Genomic DNA, 27,125 nt, shown 5'->3' with positions numbered 1-27,125 from the left:
ATAGATTCATAGATACTAAGGTCAGAAGGGACCATTAAGATCATCTAGTCTGACCTCCTGCACAACGCAGGCCACAGAATCTCACCCACCCACTCCTGCAAAAAATCTCTCACCTATGTCTGAGCTATTGAAGTCCTCAAATCGTGGTTTAAAGACTTCAAGGAGCAGGGAATCCTCCAGCAAGTGACCCATGCCCCATGCTACAGAGGAAAGCGAAAAACCTTCAGGGCCTCTTCCAATCTGCCCTGGAGGAAAATTCCTTCCCGACCCCAAATATGGCGATCAGCTAAACCCTGAGCATATGGGCAAGATTCACCAGCCAGATACTACAGAAAATTCTTTCCTGGGTAACTCAGATCCCACCCCATCTATCATTCCATCACAGGCCATTAGGCCTATTTACCATGAATATTTAAAGATCAATTAATTACCAAAATCATGTTATCCCATCATACCATCTCCTCCGTAAACTTATTGAGTTTAATCTTAAAGCCAGATAAATCTTTTGCCCCCACTGCTTCCCTTGGAAGGCTATTCCAAAACTTCACTCCTCTGATGGTTAGAAACCTTTGTCTAATTTCAAGTTTAAACTTCCTGGTGGCCAGTTTATATCCATTTGTTCTTGTGTCCACATTGGTACTGAGCTTAAATAATTCCTCCACCCCATCACATGGTTTTCCAGCAGACGATGGTGACTGTTGGGAGGGATGCGTTGTTACTTTGAGTGGATTTTGTCTTTGAAATATGTTAAATACATTAGTTGTTACTGCTGGAGGTTACTGATTCCCACTGGGGCTGTATTAGGTCAGTTGATGCAATAGATTGAGTTACATGCTGTGATATGCAAAATATGGCGTTTGTGTTGGGTTTTTCTGGCCACATGTGTGGTAGATATGGAATACCTCTTGCTTTATGTGCTATTTTTGTTACCCTCTTTAGTCATCACCTCTGAGATGGATAATGCTTGTGTTTGTGCAGGCACACGTGCACACCCTACTAACCTTTACTGGATGGAATGTGTCCAGCCTGCCCATGTATGTATTTCTTGACTTGGGTCTTGTCTACAGGAGGATTTACTGTGAATCTACATTACCCCAGCTTGCTGTGTAGTAACTCACGGTGTGGCCACTGCTACAGCAAAAGTGTGAGAGTGTGGTTTACCATACTGCACTTTGAAGTAGTATGCTAAGCCGTATGCTAGGGCTTTCACTGTGCTGTAACAATGTTTGCACAGCAAGTTGGTGCACTACACAGTCACACAGTGGCTTACTGTGCAATAAGTCACCATGTAGACAATACTGGGACTCCATCTTAACCACGAAGAAACCTGTGTTTCTGCAGCCAGAAGTCATGGATTCTGTGCCGCGTTTAAATTAATTGAAAAACATGGTGTGCAACATGATTCCAGTTCAGTCTTGCCTTAAGGAGTCGGTTGGCAGAATATTTATTTTTTATTTATTTATGTATTGGAGGAGTGGGGTAAGGGGTAGGGAGAGAGGAGAAGGCAGTGTAGCCTAGGTGATATGGCCCTTGACATGGTTTTATTTCTGGCCCTGCTGTTGGCTGGCAGGGTGACCTTCAGCAAGACTATTATCTCTCAGTGACTGTTTCTTAGACTTTAAAAAGAGGATAATGATACTTGCCTCTTCTGTAAAACACTTGGAGATCTCTATAAGAGCTGCTTGTTGTTGTTATTATTTATTATTTATTATTATAAAAACACTTTTCAACACCCAATAAAATGTATTTTCAAGTGATCATAAAACAGGCCAGCCCTTCTGGCTTTAATGACTTCCAATTCCTCATTTAGTATTTCTTATTTAAAATGATTGAACTGTAATACAAATATACACTGAAAAGAAAGGATGTATTTTTCAGTGTAGCTTCCATATGTTGGCTGTGAAAACTTTTAATTAGCTAAGCGAGAGAGATGTACACCAGTTCTTTGGGGTGGGGAAATAAACTCCTGATGTCGTGAAACGTGGGAGTTGGATGAGATGGGGAACTATTACAGTCTCTTTATAGAGCATGTTGTCTGTTTCTCATTATCTTTAAATAAAAACAATGTGTGATCCTCAAAACACATCTTCCCACTTAGCCTGCTTGGCAGAGTTTGAAGACATATTATTAAATAGATGCAAAGATTGTTGTCTCTTTCAGTTTAAAATAGAATGGCATTTGCATACTGTAGTTTTTGTCTTGCATAGTGGTATGGGTATAATACACAGCTCTGGCACACACAGAGGATTGAATCTTCTTTTCTTCAGGGGCAGTGGGGTTTTGGAAGGGTTTCCAGGCATCTGATTGTGGACTTTCCCTTAATGTGCCTCTTCTAATTCGCTCTCCACTGGTCTTCATTCACATGCCATCTTGTTGGGATCATCGTTTGCCTCCCTTCCTGCGCATGCTCCAGAGATCTGCTACAGTGACACTACCTCACCAGGACGTTGGGCAGGGAAGGAGTGGCTGGCACTATATCTTTAATCTATGCTGAGTCCAACCCCTTAGGGATCTATGTCATTGTTGGCTCGCTGGTAAGGCTGTTCACACCTAGGGTGACCAGATGTCCCGATTTTATAGGGACAGTCCCGATTTTTGGGTCTTTTTCTTATATAGGCTCTTATTGCTTCCCACCCTCTGTCCCGATTTTTCACATTTGGTGTCTGGTCACCCTATTCACACCCCATCTTGGAGACCTGTCATATTGAAGCCAATCAGAATTGCAATTTACATACCCACTGAAGTGCCTGAAAACAATATGGGACTTCCTAGGTCACGGTGAAAGGAGTTTCATTGCACTAGGGAATTTTGCTTGAGAGCAAATCCAGCTGTGGGGAGGCAGCGTGGTACAGTGGAGAGTTTTCTCAAGGAAGTGAAAATACAGATAACAAGAATCTGTCCTGATTGGGAAATTTCACTTTTGTAATGGACAGGTCTGCACAAGCGACGCAGACTGTTGTTCCAAGGATGCTGGGTATTTTGGCATGTCACACCATGGGTAGTAACATGACTGTAAATTGACATTGGGAGTGAAGGAGGAGTTCTCACTGGAGAACAGAGCCCAAGGAATCAGGCTTCTGCCCTCTGAATGGCCTGAGCAGGATGTGGAGAAGGAAAGATTCCCATGCTAACCTTCAGCAACCCCTATGTGATGATTCTTGGCTGCTGGATCTATGCAAGTGTAGTTCAAGGAGGCTGTTCTTATACTGGGTGAGCTTTCTGGGGCAGGGGTTGCCTTTGTGTGGGATTTTTTTGTGGTGCCTAGAGCAATGGGGCCGCGATTCCTGTTTGGAGTGCTTGCACACTACTACATTAGAAACAGGAAATAATAGCAAAGCCGCTTCTCTTTCCTGGCTTTGAGTGTATCTCACTGGGTAGCTCTTCTGCCCACTTTTCCCCGCCAACCTGAGTCACGGTCAGGCTGTGTAGCTTTAAAAAGAAATTTAGATTGGCCAGTGGTTGGATTTGAAGGGCTCACTTCCTCTTCAAAGTGCCCAAGCCCACTGAACATCTGCCTGCCAAGACTGCTGCTGCTGCACCTCATGGCACAAAATAATGTCTTGCCTTATGCAAACTATGAGGTAGGCTGGTGCCTGATGCCACTGATGTGTTTCCTTAGAATAAAAAGGAAATGCAACAGGCTAGACTGACAGACCATGAGGAATTTCTAGCCTCATCTCCAAAACTCTGCACCTTCTGTTCAGTGAAATATTTGAACGCTTGGATGCTCACCCAAATCTATAATCCAAACATTTGGATCCCTCACAAAACTCGGAGCCTCTTTTGGTTGGTACTTGGGCTGATATTTCCCATGGTTGAGTTTTCTCCTGAAATTCCAAGAATAGTCATGTGGTTGGAATGCTGGACTGGATTAGGACTCAAAGACCTGAGTCCAATTTGGGCTCTGCTACAAAATTTCCATGTGATCTCAGGCAGGTCACTGAGTCTCTCTGTGCTTCGGTTCCCATCTGTAAAATGGGAATACAAATACTTTCTATCTCCCAGCTTCTGTCTGATTTGACTACTTGGATTGTAAACTCTTTGGGGGCATGAGCTGTTTCTTACTCTGTGTTTGTCTAGCAGCCAGCATAATGGGGCCCTGATCTTGGTGGAACCCCTAGAGGCTCTTGCCATACAAATAATAATTTCCTGAATATGGCAGAACCGGAAACCATTAGAAAAACTCCTTAAAAGGTCAGATTCTACCATACGTGGAGTAATATCCTACCATGCAAGTAGCTCTGCTGAAATCACTGAATGTATTCACAGAGTGAAGGCACTAGCCAGCATGGCTATGAGTTGTAGACTCTGGCTGCTGCTATTTTGCTGCTTCGGGACAGGAAGAGGTGCTAAACACTTTGAAAGCTTTGGTTGAGTTTCTGGGTGTGGTTTCCAACCTTGTGAAATAGTCTGCCCATCCCTAGGCTGGACCCTATTTACATTGTACTGGATTCAGACCCAGTATTTACTATAAAACAATAAAATTTGTTGAGTTAAATATCTGAATTGCAAGGTTTGTTTGTTTGTTTTTTAGCAAAACCCCACAGCAGGACTCCCTTTCCTTTTTTGTTGATGTTTGTGCATCTAGAGCTGTTAGTAACAGTTCAGAGAGAACTTATATTTGTGGTTTGCAGCATCTGTTATCTTCAGTATACTTTTCCTGCAGTCACTTTTCTGCACCAAAAAGAGTTCCTTTCCTTAAATTGCGAGTCATAGCTGTCGATGCGAATTCATATATAGCAAACGGCTTCTTTCTTGACTTCCATATTGCAGGCTGGATTGGAGAGTGCCATTTTCTTGCTACTACCGGTGTTTATCTGCTGTCATTGCCTTCATCAGTGAGTCCTGTTGCCTTTTATTTCTCTTGACATAGTCAGAAAAAAACATTTGACGTGTGCAAATGTGTAGACATATGTATGCTTAATATAAAATTCTGCATAACACTTTATATCAATTAGAACAAATAGGAGAAGAAAAGCAATAAGCTGAAGCATGTACAACTTCTCCTGATGATCCGTATCCAACTGAGAAGGCTGTGGAAATGTTTATCTTCGAGTAGGGTGACCAGACAGCAAATTTGGAAAATTGGGACATGGGGTGAGGGGTAATCGGAGCCTATATAAGAAAAAGACCCCAAAATCGGGATTGTCCCTATAAAATTGGGACATCTGGTCACCCTATCCTCGAGTCTGTTTCTGCAAATATCATTCATTGTAATGTTTACTACCTGGTGGAATCACATTAACTTCAGTCGGAATCGCTAATGGTGACAAATGGTAGTGTTTGCAGCATTGAGCCCTTATTTGGGGCCAGATTTAAAGTATACAGAAGTTAGCAAGTAATTTTTGTTGGTTTTTTGGGGAGAAGGGACAATGCTGTGTGATCAGAGATTAAAATGAATGGACTGTGTTGGGACTCTTCAGGTACGTTCCTGGCTCTGCTGGTTAACTGGCTGATTTGTCCTTCAGTAGTCACTTTGTCCAAAACTTAGAAACTTGGGTGCTCATGTTAGTGGCCTGATTTTTAGAGGTGCTCAGCACTCATTGCTCAGTGGGAATTGGGGGGTGTCAGCACACCTGAAAACTAGCCCCTTATTTAGGTGCCTAATTTGGGTTCCCAAACTTTGCCCTCAGACTCTGTGTGTCTATTATCTTTTTAAAAATGGAGATGATAATACAATAATGTCTGTGAAGATTAATTCATTCTGATAAATCTCTTTGAACTTTTCTTTGGTGTAGAAGTCCAAAGTAGTAGTGTGGACTACATAGTAATATGCAATGCTTTATATAGAATTTGCTGTACGAAATTTAAAATAACTTCTTTATTAACTATATAGCAAGGCGGTGCTGGGGGTTGGAGGGTAGGGGAGGAGGGGTGAAGAACAAGTATCTCCAAAGGGAATATTGATGTTGCCCAAGGCTAGTGCAGGGGTACTAAAGGATGACATTTACTTCGGTAGGTCTCCCCACATAGCTTTTCTCTGCACATTAGACTCTTTCTTTCCTTAATGTTTTAACAGGCAACTTTCAGACTCTACCTCCCTCTCTTAAATACAAGGTTCCTGTTATTCATGCAGGAGGCAGTGGGAAACAACAAAGACCAACCACCGCCTCCATTCCACCGCCAACAAATCCTTGTTTAATGAGTGGAAAATCCCTTCTTTTTATGGCAGAACTTTAACTGAGCAAGGGTGCAAACTCATGGACTGAAGCAATCCTTTTGCAGGCTCAGGAAGATACTTTATTGAATCCATTCAGTTCACGTCTTGAAGGATAGAAGCTTTATTATTTGTATTGTGGTAGTGCCTAGGAGTCCCACTCATGGATCCTCACCCCATTGTGCTAGGTGCTGTACAAACATTTTTTTCCTGTTAAAATGTTCAGATTCTAGAAATGGATGGCCTTCATTTGCTTGGGAGAGTTTCCTACTTACTAGGTAGCAGTGAATAAGCTAGTGGAGAAGATGGCTAGTTATCAGTTGTCCTTAAGTAATTACCTCCTCTCTAGGTGGCATGCATTCAAAACTGGGGAAGAGGTAGAGATAAGAAGCAGGAAACAAAGGAGGAAGGTCCCACGTCACAGAACAATTAATACAGGATGTTAGTAGGACATTCCTGACCCATGTTCTCTTGTTCCTTTGTCAAGCTTGAGTTGAATAACTTTCTGTTCCAAAGTGCAGAAGAACAAAAAAGATCAACTGCCATGCAGGCGACTTAATTGTGACAGTAACAAAGCATCCCAGGCAAACTGCCATGATGCATGGGGAGAGTTAAATATATTATAAATGAAGGAGCTGGGATTGTTGATCTGTGATGACTTTATCTAAATGAGGGGGACTCTTGTTCCTCTCTCTTCTTGAGTTAGGGAAGAACCGTTCACTGTTAGGGACCTATGTATGCTTTTCTTTTGCAATGTAGGTCAGTGGCTGTTTCTTTTCTATAGTCGAAATGACCGCTGACACACACAAAACAAAACAAAAAAAATAGTGATCAATGGCCCAGTAGAGCCTGTAACATGGAATTTGAGCCCCTTTATTTAAATAGGCACACGTTTTCTTTCTCTAACTGTTATCCACGTGCTGATCCTCATTAAGCCCCATAGCTACATAAGGACCAGAACAGTGTTCATTTCAGCAATATCTTCCTAGTTGTCCTGGTCCCATTCTGCTTAGTTCAGGAAACAAGTTTAATATCTTTTTGTTATATTTAAAAGGATTCATAACTGCTGAATCCTTAAAAGCGGATTCTGTCAGGGAATAGAGCTGGACACATGCTTTTATTTAAGGGTATGGAGATATTTGTTTATGGGCTAAACACAGAAATCAATTTTGAGACTTCATTCATCTGTCCTGCGGTCCTGGTTCTTTGACTCAGTGGGCATTTTAACTATAGAAAAGAAACAGCTGCATAACTACATTGCAAAGGAAAAACATATGCAGGCCTCAAACAGTGCATGGTTCTTCCATTTCCCATCACCAATGGGCTCTGGGATGGTCCCAGAGCTCGTGCTCCAGCCCAGGCCCAAATGGCTACGATGCAGCTGTATAGCTCCGCAGTCTGAGTCCGCTGACATGGGTAAGCCACAGGTGGTTTATTGTCGTGTAGATGTATCCTTTGGGGCTCTGTCACATTACAATCGTACTGAATGTTATAGCATTACACCCTGAATACAGCTCGTCTGAATTATTTTTTTTTCTATGGCAGTTTTCAACAACAATAGGAGAAAAAAAAAGATTTTTCTTAAATTTTTCCATGGAAATGTTCTGTTTTTGCTGAAAACTCAACTCAAAAACCAAAAGATTTTGGCGAAAAATTGAAATATTCCGTGGAAAACAGACACTTTTTGTGGAAAATTTTGTTTTGTCAAACATAATTTTCCACTGAAAGACTGTTTTGATGGAAAATTTTCAGCCAATCCTAATCCAGAATGTATGGCTTCTATCTGATGTGAGTGTTTTTTAAAAAAATCCTTTTAGGGGGAAATAAGGGAGACCTTTTGTTCACTGCCCGCCAGTCTCTGATGGGACTGTCACTGTCAATTTAACACAAGCCCATAGAAGCCAATGTGACCCACTTCTCTGAGCTAAAAAAAGAAGTGTGATCAGAGCTCTCTTTCTCAAAAGCAGTTGTTTTGCATTTGCCTTCTTTCTGACCTCCCTGTGTCTAAATGGCACTGTTAGTCTGTCGGCTTATCTGGTTACTGTGAGTGTGTGTATTGTCTGCCTATTCAGGCTTACTAGTCATTTCCTTTTATTAAAGTACTTCTGTTTTGGATGTAATTCCTAACACTTTGCCTTCCTATGAATGTGATCAGGTCAGTTCCTATCAGTTTGATTGAAGTAACTGCCTAGTATTGTTGCTACTTTTGCATCCCTAACTGATGAATATTTTGCACTGCTCTCTCACTTTTTATCCAAAGATCTCATCAGATTTTGCAAACATTAACACATCAGTAATGCAGTAGTAGGCTTGTCAATTTCTGTGTATCCTTGGCCACTAGAGGGGGACAATGAGCCACACGGTGTTAGCATGTGTACATAGGCATCACATTTGCACCTTCTTTGAGGCAGAGAGGTGAAGTGATGTGCTCAGTTAATTTGTATGTGATGTAGCCAGGCATAGGACCCTACGGGATCTCCTGGTTTCCAGACCTGTGGTTTAACCACAAGACCAATTTTTTCCCTAAAAGCTGTCAGTTGTTACTTTTTTACACGCACAATTTGGAAATTTTGAACAAGTGAAATAGAGGATGAAATTAACCAACCATATGAACTAAGTGGAAGGTGCTGTGCGTCCAAAGTGCCATGATCAGCATTGTGACAGCTGTTGCTTTTCTATTGGGTGAGGTTCAATCCTTGGGTCAGAAATAACTGTAGTTAAAATTAATTAGTTATCACTCTATTTTGTTTTTTAAGAGTTGAGAGTTAGTGATTGCCCTTTATAACAAGAACGTTAATGGTGGTGAGTTAAAGGTGGGGATCCCATAGGCCAGAGAATGCTCTGTTGCCTGGATGATTTAGGGCAGCTTCCATGGTGTTTGACAAACCCACTGGCCACTTGATGATTCTTTATTGTTTTTTACTATTTCAGTAGTGCCACTGTAAGTGCATGATAGTAGTGAGGTCCCTGCTGTGAAGAGATTAAAATGTAAGGGCTAAATTCTGCCACTCTAACTTGCATTGAGATAGTTGTACCTCACTCTGATTTCAGTGGAACTACTGGAGAGGTAAGGCACAAGTCCGTGTCAGTAGTGGGAGGGAGGATTGGGCTCTGTTTAGGCAGTGCACAAGTAAAGGGGATTCTGTAAACCACTGTTTGATTTACAAGGATGATGTCCTGGGTTTTGAACGACCGCCTCTGCACTTTCCATGGAAATCTCACAGGACGTGTATCATGGGAGGCTGATATATGTGTCTCCTATTTCCCTTTTCAAATCCCAGGCTGTGTTGTTTAATTTTCCTTGTCTCATGACTCGTGGTGCCTGAGAAGAGGCACAATACATGCCAAAGAAAGGAGGGGAGCGTGTTGCTGCTGACTGAATGCCCATGACAACAGCATGAGAGTGTAGTCCAATTCAGGGCACTGATCTTTAAAGCCATAATAAGTTCAGAATGGAACAGGTGTAGGTCTCAGTGAGTCCTAAAACACATAACTGGGGTTGAAGACTTCTCACTGTTGCTTTTCTGCTACCTTTGATTTCCTTTTTTTTGCTGTGTTGTACTGAGCACCTAACTTGCTATATTACTGGGCATTGGGCTAGAATAGGGATCCTAGAGCTAAACAATTTGAGGTATCTCATTGTTGTCAACTCAGGTGATTTATCACAAGCCTCATGACCTTACCCCACTCACATTATTCTTCAGGGGATTACAGGAAAATCTCAGCTTTCATTTCTTTTACTAATTATTTATTTCATTATTTTACAAAAAACCCTTTTTGTTCTCTGATTGCAGAGAAGAGCCTGAAAACATGACTGGAGTGTAGCAAAAAGACACAGAAGTGAGAAGGCAATGAAATCTGGATTTATTAAAACCTCATTATTTTGGGGTGGGGCCTAGATCATGATTTTAGTATGTTTGGGGGTTGGCAATACTGCAAAAATGTTTTTTCCCAAAGAAGAGTGTTTGTGTTTTGGCCAACTAATGGCCAGACACTGGAACAAGCATAAGCCCCGATCCTGCAACTGGATCCACATAGATGGGACCCCATTAGTGTTGCCAACTCTGAAGCTATTGCAGGAGATTCCTCCTCCTCCCCCCCCCCCCCCCCCCATGATGTAATGCCATTTTCTTAAAATATCCTATTAAAATCTCCCGGATTGCTTTCAGTAGTCACTGGGAGATCGATGTCAATTCCAGGAGACTCCAGGCCAATCCTGTAGGGTTGGCAACCCTCGACCCCATGCCCATGGGGAACCCCAGTAGGTCTGCCCACGAGGATCTGATTGCAAAAATGGAAGTACATTTTTCAAAAGTGCCTATGTCCTGTTTTCAAAATGAGATAGGTATTTAGGAGTCTACACCCCCACTTTCAATGAGACTTAGAGTAGAATTCTTAGACACCTAGGTCCCATTGACTGTCAGTGGAATGTAGGCTCCTAAATCACGTTTGTAAATAGGACTTAGGGCTTGTCTCCTAGAAAGTTTTGCTACATTAAGTAATAGAGTTAGAGCACCAACCTCCCCCCGCCACCCCCAGTATAAGGCACAATTATACCAGTCTGTACCAGGGCTTATGTCAGTATAATTATATCAATAAAAATTCTCACACCTAATCTGCAAAGTTATACTTGTATAACTTTTCTAGACCAGGCCCTAGGCTTCTAAGTCACAGGCTTTTGAAAATTTGACTCTAGGGCTATGACAGTTTAGCAGAGTCCCTCACAATACTACAGACCAGATGTGAATCAGGAGTGAGACCAATCCTTGTGACTCAGGGCATGACTACAGTTGTGGGTTATGACGCATTAAAGCAGCCCCTGGCACTCTAACTCATAATGCGTCCACATTGGCAAGGCACGTAGAGTGCCCGGACTCCGCATCTGGAGTGCTCCTGGTACTCCACCTCGACGAGAAGCATAACGCTTGATGTGCCCCAGCTGGAGGGCCGCGGCACCAGTGTGGATGCCCTGGTCTGTTAGTGCGCTCTGATCGGCCTCCAAAAGTGTCCCATCAGTGTTTGGGGGGGGAGGAAGCTGTCCAGTCCCAGCTGCAGGAACTACGATATCTTCGGGCAAATGTCAAGGGACATGATGGAAAGGGGCCATGACCGGGACACATTGCAGTGCAGGGATAAAGTGAAGGAGCTGCGGAATGCCTACCACAAAGCCCACGAGGCAAATAGCCGCTCCGGTGCTGCCCCCGCGACCTGCCGTTTCTACAAAGAGCTGGACCCGATACTTGGGGGCGACCCCACCTCCACTCCGAGTACCATGGACACTTCAGAGTCCAGTTCAACAAGGCAGGAGGAGAAGGAGGAAAGCGGGAGCGAGGGTGCTGCGGAGGAGAGGAGACAGCCCAGCATCCAGAGATGTGTGCAGCCAGAGCTGTTTTCAAGCCAGGAGGAAGGTAGCCAGTTGCAGCGGCCGGTGCTTGGGGAAGGACAAACACCAGAGGAGGTTCATGGTAAGCGGCTTTTATTTTGGGAAGGAAGTTGTTCAGTGTGGGCTCTTGGGGCTAGGAGGGTTAGGGCTGCATGCATGCCTAAATGCGGAATAGGGCGTTGATGTGCTCTCTCACATTGCGGTAATCGGCCTCAGTGATCTCTTCAACGGTCTCATGGAGAAGCTGGGCAATGCGCTTGCGCAGGTTCCTTGGGAGAGCTACGGTACTCCTAGTCCTGTAAGGCTAACATGTCCGTGCCACTGTGCCATGAGGGGTGGGGGGACCATTGCTGCACACAGGCAAGCTGCATATGGGCTGGGGTGGAAGCTGCATTGTAGTAGAAGACCCTTCCTTGCTTCCTAGGTCACTCTCAGCAGCGAGATATCTTCCAGGATGAACTCCTGTGGAAAATGTGGGGACAGAGTTCAGTATAGGGGCCCCCTGCAGCTGTTAGTTCTCCCCAAGGCACAGAAACCCAGAGGACAGTACAGCCGTGAAACAATCAGTCCCCCTGACCCCTGTGCTTACTCACCATTTTGGGGCTCCTGTGGGTTATGTGCGCTTGCTTTGGGACGGGCAATTTCTGCTATTGTGTAGACTGTGCTTGTCTGCTTTAAGTATGGCCAAATCATTGATCTGTCTGGTGTGAACAACGCTGCCTCTGTTAAGTGTTGCATTTTGCCTTTACAGATGCAACCTTGAGATCTCAGCCGTTTATGTCATCACCGGCCGAAAGACTCCAAAGAATTCGGAAGGGGCCACGTAGAAGCAAAGAGGACATGCTGCATGAAGTAACGCAGCAGTCCCTTAATGAAAATCAAAAACTGCAGGAGTGGCGGGAGAGTGAAAGGAGGGTCCTCCAGCAGAATGTGGATCGCCGGCACCGAAGCACCGAGCGTCTGCTAAGCATTATGGAGCGCCAAGTGGACTCGATACAGGCGCTCGTAGCAATGCAGGTGGAGCACTTCTGCCCACCCCCCCACCCCCACCCCCTCCGCAGCCCTTGTCCCAAAACTCTTTCCCTTGTACCCCCATGTCACGTCCAACCCTCTCAACCCCCATCACTATGCATTTTAGCCAGCCAGAAGTGCAGCACTCATTGCACAGCACTCCAGATGGGAAGGCTGAGTATGATAACAGGAAAACGATAACAGGACATACGCAAATCTGTGATTGTACCGTTCCCCACCCCACCCCTTTGCCCTTTCTGTTTCCCAAACAGTTGTGTTTCTTTTCAATAAATGGATTTTTTGGCTTTGAAAACATTCTTTATTATTGCATAAAGTAGAAGATACCTTAGCCCAGGAAAGAAACAAGCTCTGCAAGTCAGTGTATCATACATAGCAAACACAGATTCCTACTAACATTGGAACCACTGCACTTCACTCCTGTGCAGGGCACCGAACATTGCTGGTGGCTTTCAGCCTCAAATTGCTCCCTCAAGGCATCCCTAATCCTTGCAGCCCCACGCTGGGCCCCTCTAATAGCCCTGCTCTCTGGCTGTTCAAATTCAGCCTCCAAGTGTTGAACCTCCGAGGTCCATGCCTGACTGAATCGTTCACCCTTCCCTTCACAAACATTGGTACAGCATGCGATATAACCGTGGGGATGTTGTTGTCGTATGTGTTATGCGGGTCGACATCGTCGTCGGACTCCTCACTGTCAGTTTGTAGCTTAAGGAGTAACTCGACTGCCAAACGTGACGTGCTGGCGAGACTTAACAGCATATTCCTCAGCACTTTGGGCTCCATTCTGGCAGACCGAAAGGGAAGACAAAGCGCGCAGTACAAAAACCATTGAAAGATGGCGCCAAATGTGAATGGAAGCACAGGGAATGCTGGGATGCGAAGCGATGCATCACGGGGCTTTGGGACAGGACCCAGAATGTCCCCCGCCCCCTTCCCACAAGCCAGAGCGCCAGAATGGGGAGAGGTGCTCTGTGGGATAGCTGCCCATAATGCACTGCTCCCAATGCCTCTGCAAATGCCGCAAAGGTGGCCACGCCAGTGCGCTTGCAGCTGTCAGTGTGAACACACGGCAGCGCTTTCCCTACTGCGCTCTCTGAGGGCTGGTTTAACTCTCAGCGCTCTACATCTGCAAGTGTCGCCATGCCCTTAGAAGAAGCAAATTAGCTTTCCCCCCTTCTGGCTGAGGGCTGGTCTATACTAGAATGTTTTACCGGCATAGCTGAGTCTGGTAGGAGTGTGGGGGGAAAAATCACTTAGCTATGCCAACAAAAATTCTAGTGTAGTGTAGATGCAATTTTACTGCCAAAAAAATGCTTTTGCCAATAGAGCTTATTCCATTTGAGGAGCTGGTATAAGCTACACTGGTTAAAAGGCAACCCCTTTTATGCCAGTATAAGGTGCTTTTCCACAAGGGGGGTTTGCTGGTATAGCTCTATTGGTGTACAGTAGCTACCCTGGGAAGCCCTTTTCAGTGTGGAGATCGCTTCTGTTATCTGGAGACGTGTGAAACTTGTCTCAGTTAGACTGAATTTTTTTGCATAACTTTTGTGAGCCTTTATTAAAACATCTGTTGGGTTCTTCCCAGACATGGATACATTGTTCAATCTTGAATAATTTGTTTTTGTTGCTGTCTCCATTATATGTTTGTGAGTTGTCTTGGTCTCTTTTGTGTGTGTGTTGTAAGTTATTTTTCCCCTCCTGCTTCATTTCTGTATCTCATTAACGGACTACTGGTGTGAAGGGGAAAGCGGTGACGCAGAATTGTTACCAAAAAGCCCCGTGAATACACTTCAGAGTTCACCATGTTGAGAGTACCCCAGCAAATGAATGTTCACACAGGCATGTGCACTAGAATTGTGAATAATCCTGATCTGAACTTTGCAGCTTCATTTTTATTTGCTTTCATGGGACAGTTTCTTATTTTCAGAAACTCTGGCATGTGGAATATTATGATAAACCTGAAGCTTAAACCTCAGAGCAAACGTAGCCACACGGGGGAATGGAAGATGATGAAATAAGACCTGCTATTAGGTGTCTCTGACTATCTGCATAATTGATCAGTGCCTTTTGAACCTCTTATTCCTCTCTGCACTTCAGTATTCTCTTTGATAAGCCATTGTGATTGCTTAATGGTAGGGGAATGTGACTGTGCCCTGGCTAATGGGCAAAGATGACTAACCGGGGACTTCTTGTGGGCTAAGTGCAACCTTTAAAAATTGTGTGTCAGCTGTTGCCTCGAGCTGACCGCGATGGACTTATGGCTTCTTTGTCTCTCTTTACAGAACGTGAGCTATGTTGCAAATTTCATGCTGGGAGTTCATCCTTCTTGAATTTCATGCTACGAAGCAAAGTATTTTTTCTCCCCCTACTCTCCCCTCCACATAACTGCTGCTGCCTTGCTCTCTCCTCCCAAGTCACCATGACCAAATTAACCCAAGTTTGACTGGCCAGGCATGTCAGTCCCTGTCCAGCTGCCACTCTGCCTTTAACGTTTGCACTGCCCACACTGCACTGCAGAGGTACGCTCCGGACCATCGCATACTGTAGGGAGCCAAAATGGCAGGGCTGCTTTGTAAAAAACGCAAAAAAGGAGGTACGCGAAAGGATTTGTCATGCACAAAACTCTAAGGTTTGTAAGCTACCTGTGTGGACCAGAATTCTTGCTGTGAGCTTCTGGCTTTCTGTAAGTGAGGCTCTGCCGGCGGGACTGTCTCTTAGAATTTGCTTTATTGAAATGGCAGCACTTTGCTCTGACTAGGCACTTGCTTCAGAAATAGGACAGAACCTTTTGCTCTTGTGGAATTCAGCCCAGCAAATTGGATTTCAAGACCAAACGTGTTTCTTCAACTGTGTGTGAGGTGGGCGCTGGGTGCATAAAGCATGACTGTATTTATTTCCACCTTTAACTTTTTCTTTATCTGTTTTTGAGCCCTTAGCATAGAAGTGGTGTTGTGGAAAGGAGGAGATATTATTTGCTAAAAATACTTTACTTTGTTCTGATTTCAAAATGTATTTCTTGCGTTTTAAAAATATCTCCTTCCTTATCTACTCTGATCAGAGAGCTTCCTTTTTGAATCAAACTCCTGGGGGAATAAAAGCAATTTAGCTGCATTTTAAAAGTAGGCTTGGAAGAATTTTATTTTTCTGGACAATTTCGATGGATAATAGCGATGATTATTTTAAAGCATTTTTTTCAATTTCAATTGTCATAGTTGTGGGAAATTATGGGGGGAGGCCAGACAATAATGCTTTAATGGCGACAGATAGGATTCCAAATGTTAAGCTTTATAACCTGATACAACATCAGATGTCAAAAACATGCAAAGTAAATGTCCTTAAATCAAACCATAATAAGTTCTCAAATAGCATTTTTCTGACTTTGCTGTTCTGTAAATTTTGATGATTAGTGATGGAAATACTTTTTCTGTGTGTGTGTGTGTGTGTGTGTGTGTGTGTGTGTGTGTGTGTATATGTATGTATGGTGAAGATGACGTTTGCTGACATTTACTGATTAAAAAATGTAATCCTTCCAAGTCTCTTCAAAAGACTATCTTGTTTAAATGTAGTTTTCTAAAAGCATCTTGAGTATTTATTTAGCGCACAGTGGGTGTGAGGTACTTTAAAATATATATGTTCTCCAGGGCAATGGCTGTCTCATCATCTGTCTTTCCCTAACATTCAGGGCAGGGAGGCACTGGTCCTGATGGGATATTTTGGGTGCTACAGTAATGATGTAAATGCTACTAATAATGAAGATAAAACTTCTGCCATGAAGAGTTAATAATTTAGACTGGGATTTTGAAAGGCAACTTGGTTGAATGGGATTTGGGTGTCCAGATCTCTTGGGAAGCTCTTGAAAATCTCCATGTTCCAGATCTGCAAAACCTTATTTGTGAGGATTCCTACTTGCACGTGTATTTCCATTGACTTCTCAGTGTAAGGACTATTTGAGGGAGTAAGGGTTTGCAGGATTGAGCCCTTAGTGGGCACATAGAGAGGATGCCATGCTATGAAAAGACACTCAATTTAGCATGTGACTTTTTAGTTCTCTGATTTCTTGTTTAGGGGAATTTTGAAAAAAATAATAAAATCCAGATGTCTTTAGTGTCTTTTTTTTGAATTAACTATGTTTAGGTAGAAAGCTACAGTATATACAACACATTCCATATATAGTGGAGGATGCAGTTTTGCTCCTGTCCTTTTGCAAGAAGTATACAATACCAAAAGTGAGCTGTACCTTATTACCGGCAGGACACACTCTTGTTGCATATTAACTCTAGCAGGTCACTTTAACATGGATCTTAATCCATAGGCTCTCAAAATGTATGAATCTGGCATTTCTTGCTTCTGGGGACATAAGGACAACATGTGGCATTCAGGAAATTTATACTTACTTGATAGTCTGCCAGAAAGCAGAAACTAGTTCACCTTTTGAAATCCTCATTAGGAAAAGTGATAAATGGTTTTAAGTGCCTTCTCTTTGGATGCCAGTGAAATGTTGCATGGAGATTATCATGTGTGTGTCCCAAGCATTCTAATTCTCTATTATCCTCTTTCTGTATGGTGGGGAGGTGGAGAGTGGTGACATGGGACTTTTTATGACATGTGTAATATATATATAAATGGCTAGAGTATATGGGTTGATTTCACTGCATGAAAGGGGAGTAGGGATATATTTTTAAAAGAACTGCCTGATGGGAGATCGGTGGGGTTTAGATTGCCTTTTTCCCCAGGAAAGGACTGCTCTGTTGAGCTTGTGGTTATTTCCCAGTTTATATGGAAATCCTTGCTTTGCCCCAAAAGAGCCTCAAGGACTTTGGCCTCCTGTGTAGTCTCCTGCACAGACAATGAAAACATTCTTGTCACTCCTGGAGTGATGTTGCTCTTTTTTGGTAGGTCGGAGAAGGACTGGTTATCTGCAAACTTAAAGTTCTGCTTTTACTGTGCCTTGGAACCTAGGTCTTTGTATCCCTGTCCACCACACTCTTCCTCAGTGGCCAATGCTATGTGAAGCTGGTGATAGTGTAACGCTGGCAGACCCCGGTCGTCAGCAGGTGGAATCAAACCTGGGATTTCTGGAGCTTAATACATGAGCCTCTACTGCATGAGCTAAAAGCCATATGGCCCTTAGCTAAGGCTATAGAGCAGACTCATTAATCTCTCTCTCAGTGGTCTCGTTGCCACTCAGTGGGACAGAACACCACATCCAGAAGGTGTATGGGTTACATACTTCCCCTAGCTGAGGAAGTGCACCCCGAGCTTCAGAGACTTCCCAGTAGAAATCCCGGACGAGCCTCCACTTGTAACGTCGACAGACCCCCAGTTGTTGGCAGGTGGCATTGAACCTGGGACCTCTGGAGCTATAGGGATGATCCGAAAGCCATATGGCTGTTAGTTAAGGCTGTAGAGCAGACTCATTAATCTCTCTCTCAGTGGTCCCAGTGCCACTCGATGGGACAGAACACCACACCTAGGAGGTGTGTGGGTTACAATAGGCAAACCTAAAAAGGTTGGGAGAAACATCCATAAATGTGGCAGCTTATCTACCACCCTAATGTATCCTAACTTTTTCTTGGTCTGTTAATCTCATGAGAACAGGAGATTTCTAGCATTTCATGGTAAAAGCAGATTAAGGATAAATAGGACCAGGATCCACCATAATTTTGAGATTTTCCCCCTTACGTAGTCCTGTCTCTCCCCTATCCAATAGTCCTTTGCTGACTCTCACTGCTCTTGATGATATTCTTTTTTCCACTCCTGAGTTCCTGATCTTCCTTCAAAGCGTGATAGCCTAGGGAGACCAGATCCTAAGGATTTGACCTTAATTCTACTGCCGCCTTCAGATGGGTCCGAAATACTGCAAGAGCTGCTTTCTCATGATATTTTGGCATTTCCACCTTCACTCCTCACCGTGACCATGCAGTGCAGAAGGATGTGAAACTGAACATGTCAGCAGCAGCAAAAAGTTATCCAAGCTTCAACCTGGGGGGGTGAAGATTGATCATGGGCTTTTATTTTTTCCTGGACTTTATCCATCCCTAGCCACGGTGTAGCACCAGGCCCTGAAATGGGTTGTTGTCAGCAGAGATTGAACATGGTGCCTCTGGATCTAGTAGCATGAACCTCCTCTTCTTGAGCTAAAATAATCCAGCTGTTAGCCAAGGCTGGTAGCAGGCTCATCAATCTCTATATGTGGCCCAGCCACCTGTAGAGATCAGCAGAGCACCACACTGAGCTGCTGTGGATTACAGTAGCCTACACAGTTTCCTTGTACAGTGCTTTTGTCTTATTTCAAACCCATCTGTTCCTTTAACTTAAAATAAGTGGTTGATTTTGTTATCCATAGGCGCTTTAAAGTGAATATCCGTTAATAACGTGTGATGATACTAATAGCACATACAATTCTTTTGCTTTTTTTCTAACTGTGCACAAGCACTGTTATTCCATCCAACACTGGTGAGAGTTAGGTATGTTAATATTAGTAGCTGAAAGGCCATGCTGCTGCAGCAGTGTAATTTGTAAAGTTGTGTGTTTTTAAAAAAACTAACAAAAGCTGTAAATGGCTGAACATCCCAGTGCTGATTGAACCTGGTGATATGCTAAACAAAAAGGGCTCTCAGCATGCCTGTAGCCGTTTCCATCCGTTCATACTGACTCAACAGACATTCTAGGCTTCAGAGAGACAGTTGAGGTTATTTCGTGGGTCAGCTGTGCTGATTTGTTTGTAGGAGGATTGTGTGGGGAGACGTGTTGATTTGTGTGAGTTGTGAATGGGATAGGGCGGGGATAGTGTTGCCATGAGGGGTTATGTATGTTTGGGTTATTATATGTGCTGGTTGTGATGTTGTGTGGGTGGTTTTGAGGAACTGTGACAGCTGCGCCAAGTAATCCACCATCTCTTCAGTCTTCCTCATACAACCAATGAAATTGTTGTTGAACGAAAATTAGCTGTAAAGAAAGGGTGGTGATTCGTTGAGTTACTGCGGATATCGCAGTGGTATAGGACTTTTGGAGTATCATAGATACATGCCTTACTGTCACATGGGTGTAATTCATAAAATCAAAATGGCTGAGAACTTAAAAACTGGATGGTAACAGACCGTGAATGCTGGCATAAGTGAACCCAATGGTATTCTGGGCAAAAATAACTTTCAGCCATGCTTGCTGCTGTTTCCATCGCTTCCCCCTGATTCAACAGACATTGTAGGCTTCAGAGGGGCATACAGAGTGACAGTCCTGGAAACTTGCTCTAAAGATCCATTTTAGAGATGGCTGAATGGAGACTCAGACTGGTTGAGCGACTTCCCCAAGATCCTACGGAGAGGTCAGTGGCAGCTTTGGGTTTACAGCTTGAGTTCAAAGATTCCAGTCTTATGCTTGATCCCCTAGCCCATACTATGCCTCTTTATAATGTCAGTGCCAGTGTTGGACTAAAACCCCTTTTGCTGTTTCTCAAGTCTTCCTTGGGCTCTTTCAGGCTTTTTGTTAATTATAGTTGCACATAGTGATCCTTGCAGGTGGAAATATGGTGACCAGATATCAAGTGTGAAAAATCGGGACTGGGTAGGGGGTAATAGGAGCCTAGATAAGAAAAAGACCCCAGAATCGGGACTGTCCCTATAAATTCGGGACATCCGGTCACCATAGGTGGAAAAGATTATTCTTATCGTCATAGAAGAACTAGTGTTTAGTTCCCCTTTCTGTCTCATGTGCAGCCCCATGAGGTGCACAAAAGGAACAATCTTTACTCCAGATTGAGAGAGAGTCCACAGAGCTCTAAACACTTCCCAGTGTGGGAAATGGAAATTCTGAGTTAGTCTTTACTGCAAGCTCGAGATCCTGCAAAATAACTTCCGCTAAATCACCTGGCTAACCAGCTGTTTATGAAACGGCAAAATGTTTTGACTCTCTGATTCTATTCCACAGCAGCTGTGGTTCTTATTTCCATAAGCTGTAAACTTGCTTTGAAATGGGCCTACCGGATGTATTCTCCCACTGTAGCTAAAAATTGTGTAAAATGTACAAAATTCTGCGTTTACAAAAGTTTTTTTTCTTTTTTTCTTTTTCCTTTCTTCTCTTCAGTGAGCGACCTGCAGGAAGAGGGCAAAAATGCTATCAACGCTCCAATGTCTCCCACCACCATTGATATCCACCCTGAAGATACCCTATTAGGTACAGTATTAATGCTACAGGCATAAGTGGGTGTGTGTTAATGGAGATCTGTATGTGCGTAGGTATTGAACATTGAAGTTAATTGAAGCCAATAGAAACGAGCATGAGCTGTGGTATGTAAAATGTAAGATAAAAATTAGAAGGGCTGAGAGAAAATTTGAACAGCAGCGAGTCCACTACTCAAGTATGTTAGAGCCAGGAAGCTAGCAAGAGTATTGGACTATCAGGAAGACAAGGGCATTGTGGAGAAACTAACTGATTTCTTTGCATCATTCCATATCACAGAGGATATTGAGGAAATACCTAACCTGGAACTAAAGTCTTTTCAGGTAATGAGGATGAGACACTATCAGAGATTGACATATCAAAAGAGGAGGCATAAATATAATTTTATTTGAACTTTCAAGAAGTTTTTGGCAAAATGCCACATATTAAGGAAACCAAGGGCAGGTCTACAGTAGAAGCACTACATCGGCGCAGCTGTACCAATGCTGCTGTGCACCAGCACATCTGGTGAAGACGCTGTATGCCGATGGCAGAGTGCTCTCCTGTCGGCATAATTTTTCCACCTCTGTGCGAGGCGGACGTTATGTCTGCAGGAGAGCGTCTCTCACCGATGTGGCGCCGCTGTGGACAGCGCTTAGGTCTTGCGTCACTCAGGAGGGTGTCTTTTTCATGCCCCTGAGCGAGGTAAGAGGTGGATTTATGCGGTAGTGTAGACCTGACCTAAGTAGTCTTGGGATGAGATGAAAAGTACTTTTGTGGTTCAGAATACAGTGGTTTCTGGTCAAGAGACAGACAATAGAGTAGGAACAAATGGTCAATTTTCAGCATACCAAAAGTTTTCATGGTGGGGTGAAGTAGCAAGTTCTGTTATCCTATTGCACAAATGGGGAACTGAGGCACAGAGAGACTAAGGCTATGTATTTATCCTCGCCTCACCCCTGTGAGGTAGGGAATTCCTGTTATTCCCATTGTACTAATGGGGAACTGAGGCACACAAGGGTATGTCTCTACTAGCGCTTTGGTCGGCAAAACTTTTGTCAGTTGGGGTGTGAAAAAAACAAGTTTCACTGACAGTGTGACAGTGCCATGTAGCTTCCACTGCTTGTTGGATGTGATTTTTTTATGCCAGTGGGAGAATTCTTTCCTGCTGGCAGAGAGCAGCTACATGGAAGACCTTATAGTGGTGCAGCTGCAGCAGTACAGCTGTGCGGTCCATAGTGTAGACATAGCCTCAGTTACTTGCCCAAACTCACACGGAGTATGAGAACTGGGAATTGAATATGGGTGTCGCAGCTCCCGGTCTCTAGGCCTAGCCACTAGACCATTCTTTCTCTCAAAGTACAGATTAAATAAATGGATAATACATTCCAGCCTTGAATGCTATATTGGGTTCTCGTCATCCCATCTCACAAATGATGATATAGAAAAAATAGAAGGGGACTAAATATGGGTCTGGAGAATGAACAGAGGGTGGGAGAGATTGAAAAGATGATAAACGTTTAGTTTGTAGAAGAGACAAATAAGAGGGGCTATGCTAGAGGTATATAAAATAATTAATGCAATAGAGGAGGTAAATTGAGAGCTTCTGTTTATCTTTTCTGTTGGTATGAGAACAAGAAGGCGCACATGGAAATTAAAAAGCAACAAGTTTAAAATGATAAAAGGAAATGTTTTCCTCCCATCAATATATATTTTAACCTGTGGAACTCATTGGCACAGGATGTCACTGAGGTAAATAATTCTGAGCAGTTGAAAAAAGGAGTAACTGTTTATATGGATAATGGGAAAACCCACAGTTACATTAAATAGGCAAAGGAAACCAGAGAGACAAACCTGCATTCTTCTGGGCATAAGCCAGGCACTGTCTGACCAGAATGGGGACTTCTGTAGAGGTTATTCCATAATGGAATAAAGGCGGGGGACCTAATGCCGCCTTCTGCTGCATCTGGTATTGACTCATTTCAGAGATGGGATACAAGGCCTTTATATAAAAAGAAACAAAAAGAGCTTCTCTAATCCCCTCCGCTGTTAACTATTAAAGGTGGGAGGGAGAGACTGAGAGAGATTAGGGCCCCACACAGGAAATGTGGGTGTTGCACAAACATGGGTGAGACCTCTTTTGAAAGTTCCAGCTCGCAACCTTATGGACTGGGCGTGTGCTGGGTGTAACTTCCTCAGCGTTAGCCTGCTTGACTCATCCCAGTAACCAGGAGGAAGTAAAGAACCAAAAGAAACTGGAAACCTTACAGAATCAGAAGCTCTTCCTAGGTTTGTGGAAAATTTGGCAAACATTTTCAACGTTCAGTTTGGTTGTTTTTTAATAGATTGTGGACCCTGCAAAGAACTGAGCTCAAATGTCTGGGCAGGTCTAGGGAAACCCCACTCAATTGTACAGTCTCTCATATCCACCCAGTGTGAGTGCAGAGCTTCATCACTAACAGCAATGTAACTGTAATACTGGGACAGTGGGTTGTTGTGTTCTGGTGCCTGAATAGCGGTGCAGGTCAGAGGGCTCTCTGTCCATGGCACTGTGGCCGTCAAAACTCCTTTTTGTGACCATAATATTGTTTGTGTGGTTGACCACATAGTACCACAATGTGTTGGCATCTCTGTCCATCTTCCATTCATGTGTACATCAAGGCAACACAAAGGGTAAGTCCACACTGCAAAGAGCCTCCCAGCCTGTGCAGAGGGATTCATGCTAGCTCTGCTCAAGCTAGAGTGCTAAAAATGGCTGAGTAGACCAGGTCAGGTGGCAGCACGGGGGGTCGGGTGGAGCTGCTGCCTGGGCCACAGTGTCCACGCTGCTGTTTTTAGCATGTTAGCTTGAGCGGAGCTAACATCAGTCAGTCTGCCTGGGCAGGCAGGCTCACTTGCAGCTGCAGAGTAGACCTACTCAAGCAGGCCTGGCTTCTTAAACGGTACAGTGAGATGTGAGGCATGTGTTTCATGTATCAAAGGCTTCTGCCTCATAAATCTTAGGCAAGTGTATGCTATGGGCTTCTGGCCCATGGAAGTCAATGGAAATTTTGCCATTGACTTCCAGCGGGTCTGGATTTCATCCTGTATGTCTATGTGCACAGCTAAAGTTAAACCCTCCAGTTCTGTTTTAGCTGCAGAGCAGTGGATCATGTAACAAAGCTGTGATGCTGCATTCCTGTTGCAGTGTAGCAGCTGTGCTTTCATTTCCACTTACAGGAGCTGTTCTAAACTAAATCACAACTGTCATTTCAGCAACAAAGGAGATTACAATGAGGAAAGGTGGGGAAGGCTGAATTTGCTAGTTGAAATGGAGCATCAGAATTTAACAGGCTGTAACAACATTGCTCCTTAATATTCACGTCTAGGATAGAATGTTGTGTGCACCTACAGATGCATTCAGTTATGGTGGGGAAAGACATAGGGGGAGCCTTTGTTTGAGTGTATTTGTTACCAGTCCAACAAAGTGTTGGCTCAGTGGACAAAACCTCAAATGCAATCATCTTTCTAAAATTAATCTTTACTCCTCCCTTTCCCTCTTCTGTTCCTTTGTCTCCTCCCTTCCTTTGGATTTTTTTGTCTTTCACCCTCCCTTCTCTTTCCTCTTCCTTGTTTTATCTGTCTCCCCTCTTCTCCTCCCCTCCCTTCACCCATGTGTTATGGAGACCCTCCTCAAGCTCAGAAGAGCTAGATAGGTCTTCCCCCAGAGCCTGTTGGCATGGTTCTTTCAGTTGGCCCAAGAAACTGTGTAGAAAGACACTCCCTACACTTCCTTGCCAATGGCTTTAGCTACAGTACTCTTAGCTGTTGCTAACACTGAGGAACTAAGCTGGGTCCCCAGTTCTGATGCAGCCAGCCACCTCCTCAGTGCCTTCTAACTGTCCCACCCCACTCCACTTCCCATGTGTATGTCTTCCTTGTTCTCTTCCACTCATTCCACTCCACTTTCCTGTTCTGTGTCCCTGTTGCGTTTCTATCTCCTTTTTGTGTCTTTTCCCTTCTCCTTCTCCCCTCCTTCCCAAATTGTGTTGGTCTGGCAGCTCCTTGGTGGTAGAAGGAGAAAATATTTCTCTCCTTTCCACTCTTCAGCTCCACAGCAATGGAGCAGATTGCACCTCTGCTAAATTTGCTCTGGGCACTTTCCTCCAGGCACAACTGAATTTGACCTAAATCTTTGTCAGTTTCACTCTTGGTACTGCTGCCCGACATTGACTCAGCATTATGTGCAGTTGCCGCAGACTAAGTGCAGTCCTCGCTAGCTAGCAAATTCTACAGTGGAATTTGAAAAGGCAGGAGAAAGGAGGATGACCCATAATCCCGCATCACCCCTGTTACAGGGAGCATAATGCAGTGAGCTTACTGGGTTCTTTAGGATGCTGCAGTCTCGTGATGTAGCTTAAAATGAAAACTAAATAACTGAGGAAAGGATAAAATGATCATCATTGTTAGCTGGGTGCCACTAAGGCGCTCTGGTCCATCTGGAGAAAGACATAGCCCTGCCCCAAGGAGCCTGCATTATATAGGAGACTAGATGATACAGTCTGACACACACTATGCTGCGTGATCTGATGAGGGCCAGTTGAATCTTATTTTAGGGAAGTTAATACTGTGTAATCCTTCAGTGTATCTCTAAAGAATTCCCCGTGCTTTGATCACTTGATGTTCCCTCACCAGTATGATGATTAGACTTTGCCATTTCTTAATCAACTTCCAGACAACTTTATAAATAATAGCTCCTGCAATATCCTCGACAGTGTGTTCATGTCATGGCTCTAACTAGACATTTCCCTTCTCAATGGCCAGAGGAAAATGAGGAACGTACCATGATTGATCCCAACTCCAAAGAAGACTCCAAGTTCAAAGAACTGATCAAGGTAGGAAGTAAATACTTGTCTTGTTTTTCTTTCATGAAAAAATCTTTAGATCACTATATGTAATCCTTTGCAAACCAGAGATATATATCTATGTAAAGGGATAATAATTCATGAACTGTCCTGGATATTGAGGTCACGTACAAGTGCTAGGAAGTAAGGCCAACAGCAAAGAAGATATGAGAAGAGGTTGGCAGACATCTGAGAGCCTGAGGATGCTAAGGGAGGGGAGATGAAGGCTATAGTTTCATCCCTTTAAATACTGAAATGAGGCAGAGTTCAGCTTGAATCTAGCAATGATCACAATGCCATTCCTCGTGATGTGAGAGACTGGGCTCTCTGTCACTGTGATAGCAGGGAAAACAGTTTTGGAAGGTGTGAGTTTGGGTTACAGGAAAGGAGTGCAGATGGATGAAATGTAGGGGAGGAACAGGATTTTTCACTGGGTGTGAAATTCTGCCATGGTGGAGGAGGGCCCATGCTCTATGTTGTGGAGCCCCAGCAGTGCCCCAGTTCCAGGAAGGGGGAAGGTGAAATGGTTGTGCAGGGTGGTCTTCATATTTGCACACTGGGGGAGTGGACTCCAGGCTAGGTCCAAGTGGAGAGGAGCGTTGAGAGTATAGGAATATCGGCATTGCCATAATGAGTAGACCTGAGGTCCATCTTGTCCAGCATGCTGTCCTCTATGATGACTAGAGCAAGATGTTTCAGAGGAAGATGTAAGAACCCCACAGTAGGCAGAGGTGGCATAATCTGCCCCCCCACCTTAGGTGTCTCATTCTGGTCTCTTAAAACTAGAGATTGGCTTACGGTTAAGATCTAAAGCTTGAGGTTTAACATCCCTTCCACTATATTTTGTTGTTTATTATGCTCACTCTGGATGGTCTTGGTATCCATGTAAATATCTAGTCTCTTTTTGAATTCTTGCTAAATTCTTGGCCTCAATGACCCCCTGTGGCAATGAGTTCCACAGAATAATTACGTGTTGTGTGAACATTATTTTCTTTTGCTGGTCTTGAATTTTCCTCCTTTCAATTTCATTGAATGTCCCTTTGCTTTTGTGTTATGAGACAGGGAGAACAGAAGCTTCTGATCTACCTGTGTGCTAGAGGAGGGACTGGATCTGTGATTGTCATATATCCAGTAGCTGGGAGCATCTGCACTAGGTGTGTGGAGGGGCAGCAGCTGCTGTTCTAGCTCAGGATCTGTAGTGTTGCCCCACAGCCTGTCCTATAACGGTTGTAGACTCCATCCCACTCCAGCCCGAGTTCCCCACACAGTGCTCATTTACTCATGCTCTGTGTGAGCTGGAGGAGTCTAACCCAGAGTGTGTAGCATTTAGAAGGGCCAGTTTAAGGGTTAGGGCGTTGAGGTTAACGGAGTGAAGGTTGGAGCAGAGAGAAGTGTTGGCAGGTTTGTACCCTAATGCAGTGGTTCTCAACCAGGGATCTGGGGGGGCCGTGAGCAGGTTTCAGGGGGGCCACGAAGCAGGACCAGTGTTAGACTTGCTGGGGCCCAGGGCGGAAAG

The 27,125-nt window shown here is 44.0% G+C and overlaps 2 protein-coding genes across 7 annotated transcripts in view; both read left to right on the top strand.

Moving 5' to 3' along the window:
* PARVB (parvin beta) overlaps window positions 1-27,125 on the top strand; it is a 97,759-nt gene that overhangs the window by 16,677 nt on the left and 53,957 nt on the right. For 2 of the 6 annotated variants that reach the window (XM_007061748.4, XM_027824222.3), the window contains exons 2-3: window positions 20,652-20,741; window positions 25,530-25,600. In XM_007061748.4, the coding sequence (XP_007061810.1) occupies window positions 20,652-20,741; window positions 25,530-25,600 (161 nt within the window). Of the gene's footprint in view, window positions 1-4,691; window positions 4,839-14,851; window positions 15,199-19,405; window positions 19,894-20,651; window positions 20,742-25,529; window positions 25,601-27,125 lie in introns of those variants that run through there. The other 4 variants (XM_037914718.2, XM_037914708.2, XM_043537976.1 and 1 more) reach the window with 4 other exon arrangements.
* LOC119567705 lies at window positions 11,389-12,781 on the top strand. The gene is made up of 2 exons (XM_037914747.2): window positions 11,389-11,622; window positions 12,292-12,781. Exons 1-2 carry the CDS (start codon window positions 11,430-11,432, stop codon window positions 12,750-12,752), a joined length of 654 nt encoding a protein of 217 aa, XP_037770675.1. The 5' UTR covers window positions 11,389-11,429; the 3' UTR covers window positions 12,753-12,781.

Source organism: Chelonia mydas, chromosome 1 (assembly GCF_015237465.2).
Source record: "Chelonia mydas isolate rCheMyd1 chromosome 1, rCheMyd1.pri.v2, whole genome shotgun sequence".
NCBI classification, from domain to species: Eukaryota; Metazoa; Chordata; order Testudines; family Cheloniidae; genus Chelonia; species Chelonia mydas.
This window is presented reverse-complemented; position numbering and strand designations above follow the sequence as displayed.